The sequence below is a fragment of the Brassica napus genome, chromosome A6 (genome assembly GCF_020379485.1).
Source record: "Brassica napus cultivar Da-Ae chromosome A6, Da-Ae, whole genome shotgun sequence".
Classification (NCBI taxonomy): Eukaryota; Viridiplantae; Streptophyta; class Magnoliopsida; order Brassicales; family Brassicaceae; genus Brassica; species Brassica napus.
Window position 1 is genome coordinate 11,763,790 of NC_063439.1, and position 14,131 is coordinate 11,777,920.

Sequence of the window (14,131 nt, forward strand, 5' to 3'; positions counted from 1 at the left end):
AATTTTTTTATTTTATTTATATATGTTTATTGATTATTGGTAGTTAATTATTGTAACATCTTTATCTAACATGAACAACTTTACTTCATATTGTTATGACACAAAAAATTCATAATGTTACTACTATCTGTTTTTTATAAACAGTGCAGACATTTATTAGAAAATAAGTATTGACTATAACTGTATTTTTGACTAGTTATATAAATGTATTTAAATAATGAAACAGTGGAAAAAAGTAAAACTGTATATATTAACTAATTGTTTTTATAAAATAATTTTACTTTTGAAAATTTTAAATTTTGTTTGTAAAAAACTTTTTAGTTTGGAAGTAATTTATTTATTTTCATATTTTTATGATATAAAGTTTTGTAACATATATACATAATACTATAATTCTTCATCTTGTAAATCTTATTTGCTTTAAAACACCATTTAGTTTTGTATTTACAGCATATTTATCATGTATATATATAGTTGAATTTAGTATTATAGCTTATTTTTAATGTTATTTCACCAAAATTATAATTATTTCATATCATAAGAATATATATATATACATATATATAATCTTAAAGCTCAAAAATAACTACTTTTACTTATGAAATATAAATGATAATATAATTTTGATCAAAGTTATTTTAAACATGTACAATATTTGAAACGTTAGATACGTTTGATCAGCACTAGAACCGCTAGATCCACTTGATCCATTCTTGTTCTGTTCAATTCGCCTGTTTTCTCCTTTGGGAACCATGGTTCCTTACTTAGGCGTGGCTTCGCCACTGATCACAAATATAGGAAGAGCCACCACGACTTGTTTTTGTTGCTTCCATTAAGCTCATAGAATACCGGGCCGACCGGTTCTTACCGGCTATAGGCAGTGAACCAGATCTTGTGACCACATCAACACTTGACACTCTCTCTCCATCCACTTCCTCCTCTTTACCACTCACATTACCTATCTCAACAAATAATGGCGACCGTGAATTTCATTTCCCATCTCGCATCTCCTGCATCCGTCTATTTACTATTCCTACTCTCCACCACCGCCGCCGCCATCAACGTCACCACCGTCCTATCCTCTTTCCCCAATCTATCTTCCTTCTCCAACCTCCTTGTCTCCTCCGGCATCGCCTCCGAACTCTCCGGCAGAAACTCACTCACTCTCCTCGCCGTGCCAAATTCTCACTTCTCCTCCGCCTCCGTCGACTTCACGCGCCGCCTATCTCCTCCTAAACTCGCAGATCTCCTTCGTTTCAATGTCTTGCTCCAGTTCCTCTCCGATTCTGATCTCCGTCGTATCTCACCCTCTGGATCTGCAGTTACTACCCTTTACGAAGCTTCCGGCCATGTCTTCGCCGGATCTGGATCCGTTAATGTCACACGTGACCCGGCTTCTGGCTCCGTCACTATCGGATCCCCTAGCTCATCAAAGTCAGTCACCGTTTTAAAGCTCCTCGAAACCAAACCTCCCAACATAACTGTTCTCTCCGTCGACTCCTTCCTCGTCCCCGCCGGAATCGATCTCACCGCCTCCGAGACTCTCATTCCGCCGACTTCGGGAATGTCTCCTCCTCCGGCGGGAATCAATTTGACTCAGATTCTAATCAACGGTCACAACTTCAACGTTGCTCTCTCCCTCCTCGTCGCTTCCGGGGTCATAACTGAATTAGAAAACGACGATCATGGCGCCGGAATCACCGTCTTTGTCCCCACGGATTCCGCTTTCTCCGATCTCCCTGAAAACCAGAACCTCCAGTCCTTGCCGGCGGATAAAAAAGCCATCGTCCTCAAATTCCATGTCCTCAATTCCTATTACACACTCGGTTCGCTCGAATCTATAACCAATCCGGTTAACCCGACATTAGCTACTGAGCTTATGGGAGCCGGTTCCTACACTCTCAACATTTCCCGGGTTAATGGATCCATCGTTACTATCAATTCGGGTTTGGTTTTAGCTCTTGTGACTCAAACGGCTTTTGATCAGAACCCTGTTTCTGTTTTTGGAGTATCCAAAGTGCTTTTGCCTAAGGAGCTGTTTCCAAAATCGGGCCAACCCGTGAGTACTCCTGCCACAACAACTCCTCCACGTGAAGTTTCGTTGTCCCCAGAGGGTTCCGATGATCAGCCGTCCCGATTAGTAGCGCCTCCGGGTGAGGTAGTTTCCTCTAGCACGGTAAAAAGGACTCGGGTTTTCTTCTACTTGTGTTGGTGTATAGCATTTTGGTGTGCTTTCCTGGTATGATTTTTCGTATTTATTCCATTATGTTTTGCCATATATTAAAGTTTTTCATTTATTTACGGTCATAATGTTATTTTAGTAACTCTTGAGAAAAAAAAAAAAGCAACTCGCTGATATATAAAATGGGTCATTTTCAGTTTGATACTAGTGTCGTCTTTTTACCTGTAATTAATCCAATCGATCTGGTAGATTGTAAGCAAATGTTATTAAATAGTTAAAACAAAATTTGTAGTCCTTACTTCTTTTAATGACATCTAAATCTGTAGTTTAAAAAAAAAAAGAAAAAACTTACGACTGTTGTGCGTTTTTACTTCAACATGCAAGTGTAACCAAGTCATGACGTATCCTATTACTTTATCTGTTATTTATTTTCTTTGTTTGAAAAAAAAAAATTATTTTCTTTGTTTACTGTTTGCCAAAACAATTGCGATCATGATAATAATTCCTTTTCTGTGAGGTGTGAATACGTGGATTTATAACAAAACACAATAGATATTTGGGGAGTGATGAATTTCGCCAAAACTATTGCGACCATGATAATAATTCCATTTCTGTGAGGTGTGAATACGTGGATTTATACAAAACACAATAGATATTTGGGAAGTGGTGAGTTTCACTAGAAAGTAATCAGTTAAATAATTAACTCAGTTTCGACCAAAAAAATAATAATAAACTCAGCAGAATATAGTCAGTGCTTGACAGTTGTGTAGGTCCTACTAACTTGTGCACCGACGCTGTCCAGATCTACTATCTCCCAGATCAAATTTCACGCTAGATTTTCATGGCGTCTAGAGCCGTCGGATCTTCAGATCTAATTACCGACTGCGCAGGGGCGGATGTACGGTCAGAACTACTGCTTCCGTATTCACTCGCCAAAGAGAAGATGTCATATTCTGTGGTCGCGTACACACTAGTACCGTACTAACCGCTTTATAGTTTCTAAAAAAAATAATTTATTTATTTTCTTTATTAATTCCTTTAAGCTGTTAATGACTCTAAATCGAATTTTTAAACCAAAAATATCCTAACTTACGTTTTTATTTCTATTCCTATAACCACAAAACTAGATTTTGACCCGCGCTTAAAAAACGTATTTTTGAATTATATTATAATACAAAATCTTATTATATCAAAAAATATATTTTTTAACAGTTATATAATCTATGAATTAGTTTATTTGATATTTTATATGTACATTTTTACGTAAGTTTTTTTAGGCATAAGAATTATATCCGGATAAAAAAACAAACCTAACCGACCCGGAAATATAGGTTTAGTTTAGATCGAGAGAAGATAATCTAGTGAGGTTTTTTTTGGACCCACATGTCTTTGTTTGAGTCCGGTCCTACCCTAGACCTGATCATAAATATGTTGTGTTTATTAGGTATATTTGGATATTTCGAATATATTTCCGGCATTATGGATATTTTTTTTAGATTTTTGGTTTACGATTATAGTTTTTGATTTCAGGTAAATTTTCAAATTAAATTTTTTTTTGTGTATTTGGATAAAATTTTGTGTATTTTCAGTTCAGTGTCAGATTTTGAATAAGATTTTGAATTTTTAGGTATTTGAATTTTTTGGGTATTTGTTTGGAGTTTCAAGTAATTTTCGTGTTTCAGATATTTTTCAGATTTTTTGAATCTATTTAGGATCCTAAATACCCGAACAGATGTGGACCCATTACATCCATATCGGGTCCAACACCCTTTTGATATAGATTTTTAACGTTATTGTACAAAAACATGGTTGATGAAATATTTTTAGAAAACACATTTTTAAATATAAAAATATCTATCAGAATATAGACGATTGAAAGTTTAGTATATAATATGAGATTTTAGTGGGAAAATTTATATATGATATGATTACGTTATTATAAAAGAAAGAGGAAGTTAAAATGTACACATATATGTTGTGTAACTTCTTTTGCTTTAAATTATATATTATATAATAAAAGTGATAATATCTACTCTATTAAAATAGAGTCCTAAATTTATCTACTATTGAAGTTGTCATTTAAGTTTTGGACTGTTTCAAGTTTGTTAGTGTGTTACATAATTTATGGACCATATCCTATTAGTTACAATTAATTATACAATAAAATTAAAACTAGATAACTTAAATTAAACCAACAATCTATTATATTATAACAACCAAACGAATTATGTTCTATTGAATTATGTTCTATCTACTCTATTAAACTATACCGATTGTATATTTACAATTATATTAGCAATTCAATAACTCTCCTATAGATTAAACTTTGCTTTAAGTTGATTTATAATTTTCTCTTATCAACATCATATAATTTTCTCTATACCGAACATGTATATGTTTGGTTCCTCTTTAACTTACATGCCATTATGAACACATGATTTAGAGATACATGTCATTATATAAAAGTCAATAATATAATTTCAAAAGTGTCAAAATATGATATCTATTTATAAAAATCTATTTAAAAAAAAATAGAGTATAAGTTAGGAATTACATGTATTATTTATTTAAAAAATATTTGTAACTACTAATTTCGAAAATATAATCCTTATCTACAAGAAAATTACAAAGATATTATTCAGCAAATATTTCAAAAATATAATCCTTATCTACAAGATTCTTAACAAGATATTATTCATACTAACTTGACTTGCACACCAAATAATCGATAACAACATAATACAATTTATTTATCACGATATTTTCTCATATTTGAAAGTTTATATTTTTTAAAATAAACTAAACAATCACATTAACCATATAATAAAAAAATTAGATTTTTTTCTTATATGTTATATTTTAATTTTTTTAAACGTCTATAAATTACTAAATCTCGGTCGATACACCAAAGATTTATTTAGAAGCTATTGAAATCATCTAGCGAGAATATGGATTGCACAACAAATTTGCTTTCGTAACCTTTACCCCCTTTCTCTTCGTCACAATACCGAAAATGAATAATTTGAAAGTGTCGATTAAAAATCTGAAATGGTAATGTTTTCTTTAGTTCAGTCCATTGTTTTCCTTAACTAGATGTGCCACGTACATAGAAGAATGTATTTTGGCCTAAAAATGATTGCATACCCAAAATCAATACGAATCATCATCAATTTTGTTTAAAATTTTGCTACAATAAAAAATATAGGTTTGGGCAAAAAATCTGAATCCAAAAAATCGTACCAAAGGTAGTAATGAACTTTAATAAAAATTGGTTAGATATCCGAACGGGTTCAAAATTTTGGTATCTAGAGAACCAAAATGGAACCGGATCCGAAACAAAATATTTCGGGTGTCCGAATATATTCGAACCATATATATATACTTAAATATATTAATTATTTTTAAATTTAATATTTAAAAAATATACAAAATATATAAGATGTTTTTAAGTTGTCCAAAGTACTTAAAAATATATATAAATAGTTAAAAGTACATGTTTAAAATAGTTAAAGGATACTCAAAATACCAAAATTACTTAAAATATCTATTTATTTCATATCCAAATATTTAAGATAAACCAAATTTTATTTTAAGTTTAAGTATTTTGGCATACATTATTCTAATTTATATGTTATATATTATTTTTATTTTTAGATTTTGAGATATTTAAAGTAAATATGAATTTTATTTTGTTTTTAAAGTTAAAGTAGTTATCCGAATCCAAACTCAAACCAAACCCGCAAAGATTCGAATTAAATCAAACTTGCAAAGATCAAAACAAACCGAACCGAACCAAATCGAACCAAACCAAATTGTACCCGAATGTCCACTCCTAAGATTCAAATGTACAAAAAAGTTATTCATAGCAAAGTATACTATTTATAATATTTAAATACAATATATTTTAAAAAAATCATTCCGCGCAGAGCGCGGGTTATCATCTAGTAAAACATTAGTTTCAATGCTTTTACAATTAAAAGTCAAAATGGTAAATATAGTAATAGTAATGATTAAGATTTAGGAGTGGTATTTGAATAAATAATGGAATTGAATAAATTATTGTTAGAGAAATATATGGTAACATATTATTAGTCTAAGTTTAAGGTAAGACCAAAAAATAATGAGTTAAATAAAAGAGTCCAAACAATTTTGATAGGTAGATTTTTTAAAACTCCTTTCCTTTTAATAGTATTGATATATTTTAACACTTTGTAACCAAGTGTAACTTACATAATTCGTTTTCAACTACATAACTCGTCAAACATTTTGTTCACTTATGCGTTTTCAAGGTGAAGTAGTTTTGTAACAATTCGGTCTCAGTGGCAGTACGCGTGGAATTTGACCATCCTAGTGCCGAATAATGGTCTTCCTGACTTGTTTGGCAGGTTTTATTCCCTCATTTTGATTGCAGGTACCCTTATCTCTGTGCTTTGGATGCTACCAATTCTGCCCATCGTTTCTCTTACGGAGGTTGCGCATTTGCGTCTGGTCTATAAATACTATGTATGGTTTCTATACCCTCTATCCTCAATCGCGCTTAAGAGACTACAACAACTTGTGCAAGGAGGAGAGTGGGAGCGCAAACTCCCCTCGGAGTAACCCGGATGAGATGGTGATGATGGAAGGATCTGGGGTTGCGCCCAACAACTTGGTTGTGTGTCTGATGTGTCTAATTTATCAAGTCTTGTGGTTGTACCGATTTTGCTTAAATCCTTGTATGAACTTGTTGTAATGATGCCCATTTTAGGGAGGTAATTTAAATTTATTAAAAAAAAGTTATGTTTCAAGACTTTTGTATATTGGAGGTGTGATTAATAACCATAGTATGAACAACATGAATGGATAGGAAAGGAATGAGTAAAAATAAAATTTTAGGAATGATGAGGAATGATGGTTCCTTATCAAAATTAATGAGAAATTAATTTGTTCTATAATTCTCTACAAACAAAGAAATGAAGAGGAATGGAAAGGAAAATATATTCCTCACGAATGGTAAAATTTTTAAAGAATATTAAGAAACATAGTGTTCCTCCTCATTCCCTTAGTCACCGGTCGTTTTTGGTAAATGTAACCAAAAATAAATTTGAACAGGTAAAATCTATAGTTAAGAAAATTTCTACTTCTTTTTAATGGCGTCAAATCTATAGTTAAGAAAATAAGTAATTAACAATCTTAGGGTTTGGGTGCATTTTCTTTCTTAATGTAACCAGATCACGATGTTTATTAATTTATTTACTTTTTTTTTTTGAAACACAAACTTCCATTAACTTCAAATTCAAGGACTACATAGCCATGAGGGAATTAAACATCCTCTTGAAAACAATTTATAAACTACAATAGCCAAAAGAAACAAGCATGATAAATCTTCATATGAAGTTGACAGCAGATTTAACACCAGGTTTGAATGCGTCGATAAAGCTTCCACGACAAAGTCGGACAGCTGAGAGATATTCACAAGTGATGTTGAGAGACAGTCTTCACCAACGAGAAAACCCGAAGTAATCTCGATTGCACCTTCAGGCCCCGTACAGACCGCTCCACAAGGTAACAAACCGGTGAGTAAACTGAAACTAAAACTCGAAAAAGAATCCGAGAAATTTTCTCCATTCATAGAAAGGAGACATGGTATTGAAGTACTCTCCACAATAGATGAGGAAGTGAAAGTTGTGCGCCGACAACATGACCTTACTAGCTTTTGATGGCTCATAGCTGGACGTCGGAGTGGATTCCCACCTACATCGGACACCAGATTCACAAACAAATGGCTCAAAGCTGAACGCCGGAGTGGATTCCCACCTACATCGGACGCCAGATTCATAAACCCATGGTTCAAAGATGGATGCCGGAGTGGATTCCCACCTACATCGGACACCAAATCTACAACTTTTTGTGAAGGAAAGTATGTTTGCGGTGGTTGATGGCATGGATTTTCAGGATATCGTTTTAAGCCGAGCTTAAACGCTCTGGAGGGTGGAGAAGGCGAGACATGGATGATGGAAAGGATGGAACAGGGAAGAGAGATGACGCTAGACCCGGCTCTGGTGAGCCTCAAACCATCAGACGAGAACAAAAACATCAAGAGTCCTCGGTTTGATTATAGTTGAAACGAAGAGGTTGACAACGTCACACGAAAGAGCCCACCAAGAGTGAGACACCAAAATAACCAGAAGGTTCTTTGGATCTACCAAAGCGAGCTCGAGATGAGGGAATAACTGTTCAATGGTGATGATGGTGAAGGTTTTGGAGTGTGAAAGGGTGGCTCGATCCGGTGGGTCTGGAGGTTCAGGCGGAGGTCGAGGGTTCAGATCCATAAGCGACGGGCCCCACCGATGATAGGGTGCCGTGAGTTTGAGGCGGAGAACCGGAGGAGGGTCAGAGGGGACAAGGACTGGAGAATCCATTGGAAACACCATGTCAAGGTCTGGATCTGGTGGTTCAGGCTGTAGGAGAGACTCAGATGAAGCAGCTGCAGATGACTCCATTCTTTGAGAAGAGAGAAAGCTTCGGGATGGTGAGTGAGACATCGTCGGAACGGCAGAGAGGCTTGCGGTTAGGACAAGGAGGAGCTGCACCGGAGAGAGACCTTCATTCTGGTGGATGAAATTTGCTGTGCGGCTGTCTTGGACTCCGTGCCCGAGAGAGAAACCAGCTAGGACGAACTATCCTTTATTTCAATTTATTTACTTATCAACGTCTTTTTTCATAATAATTCCACTTTTTGAGGGGTGATTTTGATTCCGGCTAAACTGGATTTAGTTTGTCTGGTGTTTTCTCTTTTTCGAGCTTAAATGAAATCTTGATTTGCTGTGTTTGCTTATCTTCTTCTAAGGATATGTACTCAGATTCCTTTCTCTCTTTTTTTTCAATCAGTCTTCACCCGATCTTTGTCTTGCCGGTAAGTCACGTTTTCCTGTTGTAAAAGATGAAGGTGATGGTGGATTAAATGAAGTTGCTTCAGAAGGGGTTTAGTAGAGTTTGGCGTTCAGTTAGAGCGGTCCAACAAATGATTTACTTTTGAATTGATTGAGTAATTACTTATTTTCCGAAGATGTAAGCTTTCTAATCATTAGCGTCAGCAAAAGCCGAAAGAGGCTTCATGTAGGAGTACAAATCAAAGTGGATTAAAGTCTGAAAACTTGATCGGCTGCGAAGCAAAAGCGTTCCCAATAAAAAAAAAGCGTTCCCAATCTGCATGTTTTTTTGAGAAACATGTAGCTTATAATGAATTATTTATATACACGTGTTTTGGTTATTGTATTTCTGCCATCTGTTAAGCTCTAGTAAAAATCGGAGTTGACAAAAAACAATAACTAGACACAATAGATTTCTGTGAAATGGTGAATTTTCCCAGAAAGAAATAAGAATGGAATCCAATCAGTTAAATAGTAAACTCATCTGAAGAATATCGTGTTTGATAGGGGCAGCTGTGGGTTCCACTAACTTGTGACCGATGGTCCAGATCTACTGTATATCTCTGGTCAATTTCTTGCTAGATTTTCGGGGTGTCAAGAACCGCCCAATCGTGTCTCGTGAGATTCAGTTTTCAAAGTGTACGGCCAGTTCTACTGCTTCCAGATTCAATCACTCCGTGTAGAGAAGGAAGCTTATACTCTGTGGTCGCTTACTCACTGCTACCATAGTAACCACTTTATATTTTCCACTATAGAAGTATTAAAAAAAAAACATTTTTTAACATTTTTTTATCATCTACTGAATTATATTGAAAACATGAAAGCTTTACCCAAACCCATATATCTTCTTTTTATTAACTCCTTGTTTTTTAACTGTATTAATTCCTTCAAAAGTTGTTAATACGCTTGAGTCTGAAACCAATTTCTCAATGCAAATTCTGCATATGCAATAAATAAATAATTTCGTTTTTAAACTACATAATTCATTTTTAAACTGAATTATTCGTTAAAAATACTTGTGCGTAGTTACGAAGTTGTGATTTATAGAATGAATCACATCAGATCGGTTAGGAAATAAATGTGGAAGTAATTGCATTTGGTACTATAATGCTGACTTTTCCCATGTAGCCATAATAAGTAAACGATCTTTCAAATTTTCAAACTCATGACCTTTTTGAATCACAGATCTGGACTTTTCTTGATTTATTTAATTTTATTTGTCTCTTTATTCAATGACCAATCTAGAAAATATAGACATTTAGTTTAAACCCCCTCTCTCTCTCAGCCTCATATGCAAACTGATAATAATTTGAAGAGAGATGTCGATGATGAGCAGAAATCGAAGCAGCATCGGCATGGGAACACCTTCATTCATTGACTTGAAGAAGCAAGCTTCTTTTTTCTTCAAAGAAAAGCTCAAAACTGCGCGTTTAGCTCTCACCGACGTTACTCCTCTTCAACTGTTAGTTTTCTTTCTTTCTTTTGCTTCTCTTGTAATAGGTTTTACTTCTTTGACTCATGAGATCGATGGATTTATTGATATCTAATCTATGTGTATGTGATTATCATGTGAATAATTTCATTGAAGAATGACTGAGGAAGCTACAGATGGAGAGTCATGTGGTCCAAACACACAAACCTTAGGATCCATTTCAAAGGCAGCTTTTGAGTTTGAAGATTACTTGCAGATTGTCAATGTCTTGCACAAAAGGTCCCAATATCACTTATCCAGTTTTTATTTTATTTAATAACTTCTGGAAGAGAGGTTAACCAAATAATTTTGTACTGAAATAAGACATGTATTTATGTTACTGATTTATGGAGCTTTGTTGTTGTTTGGTGTTAATAGATTGGCAAAGTTTGATCAAAGAAACTGGAGAATGGCTTATAACTCGCTCATAGTCGTTGAACATTTGCTCACTCATGGACCAGAGAGCGTCTCAGATGAGTTTCAAGGCGATACAGATGTTATCTCGCAAATGCAATCTTTCCAACAGATCGACGAGAAAGGGTACTCGTTTTAGGGTTTACGGTGGAACATGTTTTAATGTCTGAAAAATAATCTAACTGCTATAAGTTTTTGTCTATTGGCAGGTTTAATTGGGGATTATCTGTTAGGAGGAAATCAGAGAAGGTCTTGAGGCTACTTGAGAAAGGAGATTTGCTCAAGGAAGAGAGGAAGCGAGCTCGCGAGCTGTCTCGAGGGATTCAAGGTTTTGGTAGCTTCAATCGCAAGCCTTCAAAGAATGAAGTCCTACAAGAATCTTCCTCCTGTAGGAAAAGCAATTACAACTTCACCAAGTACATTGAAGATGACCAAGAGATCAACACAATGGTTTCTCCTAATGTCACCGGCCACTTCCCTCAGCCGTTAGTGATTGACCCGAACGAGGAATCGGGGAGGAGTATGAAAGAAAATATGGATCCTGAAGATGAGGAGAACACAGAGATAAACCCACTTTTGGGTTGTGATAAAAAGGAGGGTCAAGATCTAGTAGAAGAAGAAGAGAACCATCCATTTACGGATGATGAAAATAAGCATATCGTCTTATTGCTTGATTAGAACACAAGCTGAATATGTTATAAATAAATCTCGGCATGTATGTGATGTTTGCATACCAAAATGTATACGAATATAACAATAACACTATGTTAGTTACTGATATGTATTTTTTTCTTAAACTTGATTTACTTCAGAGGCAAGATTATATAATAATAGTAAACAATGAGGAAGAAAAATAACCGAAAACACAGAGAAGGCCAGTAAGCAATGATGGAAACTGGCTTTAGGGTAAAAAAATGATAATCACTTTGGTGAATTTGATCAGAAGCACTTTCTGTGAACAATCGACGGTCCAGATTCGTCATACTCAGCCTTTGCAATCCACATCTGCACAATTTGAGACACATTTTGGTGGTATCACACATTATAACCAAAATAGTAACATTTGACTATGATAGAAGATTTGTATGGAGTTTGTTTACCTGCTGGAAAGTACTGAGGGAAGCCAAGATAGAGCCACCGATCCAGACACTGTACTTCCTTTCCGGTGGAGCCACCACTTTGATCTTCATACTGCTTGGAGCCAACGCAGTGATCTCTTTACTCATCCTATCACCAATCCCACCAAACATTGTGGTTCCACCACTGAGCACAATGTTCCCATAAAGATCCTTCCTGATGTCCACATCACATTTCATGATTGAATTGTAAGTAGTTTCATGGATTCCTGGATTTTCCATTCCGATCATCGATGGTTGGAACAGGACTTCAGGACATCGGAAACGCTCTGCCCCGATGGTAATCACCTGTCCATCTGGCAGCTCGAAGCTCTTTTCGACAGATGAGCTGGTGTTGGAAGTCTCGAGCTCTTGCTCATAGTCCAAGGCAATGTAAGAGAGCTTCTCCTTCATGTCTCTAACAATTTCACGCTCAGCAGTTGTGGTGAAGGAGTAACCACGCTCTGTCAGAATTTTCATGAGGTAGTCCGTTAGATCACGACCTGCAAGGTCGAGACGCAAGATTGCATGTGGAAGAGCATAACCCTCGTAAATTGGAACCGTGTGGCTCACACCATCTCCAGAGTCCAACACAATACCTAACCAAAAGAATATGCAACAGAAATAAAACCGAACCACATGTTATTCAAATTCAAGCCATATCAATCTTTAATTACTTAATAAACTGAATAGACTAAAGAAACATGGTTATAAGTGTACTAACCAGTAGTACGGCCACTGGCATATAGGGAGAGAACAGCTTGAATAGCGACATACATAGCAGGGGTGTTGAATGTTTCAAACATGATCTGTGTCATCTTCTCACGATTAGCCTTTGGATTGAGAGGCGCTTCGGTTAGCAGAACCGGGTGTTCTTCAGGGGCAACACGCAGCTCGTTGTAGAAAGTGTGATGCCAAATCTTCTCCATGTCATCCCAATTGTTTACTATTCCATGCTCGATCGGGTATTTGAGAGTCAAGATACCACGTTTGGATTGTGCCTCGTCTCCAACGTAAGCGTCCTTTTGTCCCATTCCAACCATCACTCCTGTGTGACGCGGACGACCAACGATGCTCGGGAACACAGCTCTTGGAGCATCATCACCTGCAAAACCAGCCTAGGAGCAAGAGAGTTGAATATATATATAGTTTTTAATCATCTAGAGAAGCTTTCTTTTGCTTACCTTGACCATTCCAGTCCCGTTATCACAAACAAGTGGCTGAATATCTTCACCGTCCGCCATTTTTCAAATCTACATCAACAGAAGAACATAGCAATGACACAAATAAAAATAAAACGATTAAAAAGCAGAAAATGAATCAAAGATAGAAATACCATCGGTAACAAGTCAACTGAATATATAAATTAAAAATAAAATAAAAATGTAACCAGTACATTGCTAAAATTGAGAAATCTCGCATTTCTGAAATCAACTTCATTAGTTTATACCAAATCAAAATATATTTAATGTTTATGGACATTCGATCCTTGAATTTCTGTTCCCTTTCTAGATGATCTTTCATTTAACCCACTAATATCGATATACCTGGAAAAATGCTACCTTACAAGATTAGTCTAAAATACACAACACAATTCGAAACAATTAAAGAAAATTGTGAAAACCAATAAAGAAATGAAATAACATCTACCTGATGAAATTTATGCAGCTGAAGAAGAAGAGAAGATTGCTTGAAACACCCGCATTTGTCCCTTAATATCTTTAGTTTTCTACTATTTTTGGTTCTAAACCGTTAGTTTTCTTCCTTACTCCAATATCCCAGCCTGTAACAACACGTGTCCATCTATTTTTGGTTCCAGAATTCAGAGAACCACTGGTCTGATAGAAAGTTGCGGTTGTTATTTACCGGAAAATAGGGGGTTACCGGCTGAAAGCATGACCCTCTTTGGGATTTTATGTTTTAGGCCTTTCAGTAAGTATATATAAAAACTCATGGCTTTGAATTCCGTCCAAGTAATAGATTAAAGCTCATATTGGAGTCTTCCTTTTTTTCAAGTAATAGAGCATCTTTATTTAAA

At 35.3% G+C, this 14,131-nt stretch overlaps 3 protein-coding genes across 5 annotated transcripts; 2 read left to right on the top strand and 1 right to left on the bottom strand.

The window, feature by feature from the left end:
- The first annotated feature begins 853 nt into the window (after positions 1–853).
- On the top strand, positions 854–2,386 carry LOC106347541 (fasciclin-like arabinogalactan protein 4). Its single transcript, XM_013787106.3, has one exon. The coding sequence runs from the start codon at positions 974–976 to the stop codon at positions 2,243–2,245; it is 1,272 nt and encodes a 423-aa protein (XP_013642560.2). The 5' UTR covers positions 854–973; the 3' UTR covers positions 2,246–2,386.
- A 7,851-nt stretch (positions 2,387–10,237) lies between these two features.
- LOC106347537 (epsin-like) lies at positions 10,238–11,775 on the top strand. Its single transcript, XM_013787103.3, has 4 exons — positions 10,238–10,555; positions 10,682–10,804; positions 10,943–11,104; positions 11,188–11,775. The coding sequence occupies exons 1-4, from the start codon at positions 10,413–10,415 to the stop codon at positions 11,654–11,656; spliced, it is 897 nt and encodes a 298-aa protein (XP_013642557.2). The 5' UTR covers positions 10,238–10,412; the 3' UTR covers positions 11,657–11,775.
- On the bottom strand, positions 11,675–13,931 carry LOC106347539 (actin-12-like). Of its 3 annotated transcripts, none has more exons than XM_013787104.3 (5): positions 13,744–13,931; positions 13,278–13,346; positions 12,818–13,211; positions 12,079–12,692; positions 11,675–11,983 (listed from the first exon to the last, which is right to left on the bottom strand). In XM_013787104.3, exons 2-5 carry the CDS (start codon positions 13,335–13,337, stop codon positions 11,918–11,920), a joined length of 1,134 nt encoding a protein of 377 aa, XP_013642558.1. In that variant the 5' UTR covers positions 13,338–13,346; positions 13,744–13,931; the 3' UTR covers positions 11,675–11,917. The 3 variants fall into 3 exon arrangements, with proteins under 3 accessions (XP_013642558.1, XP_048590732.1, XP_022543173.1); XM_048734775.1 differs by lacking the exon at positions 13,744–13,931 and adding an exon at positions 13,641–13,718; XM_022687452.2 differs by lacking the exon at positions 13,744–13,931 and adding an exon at positions 13,490–13,626.
- Between the last annotated feature and the right edge of the window lie 200 nt (positions 13,932–14,131).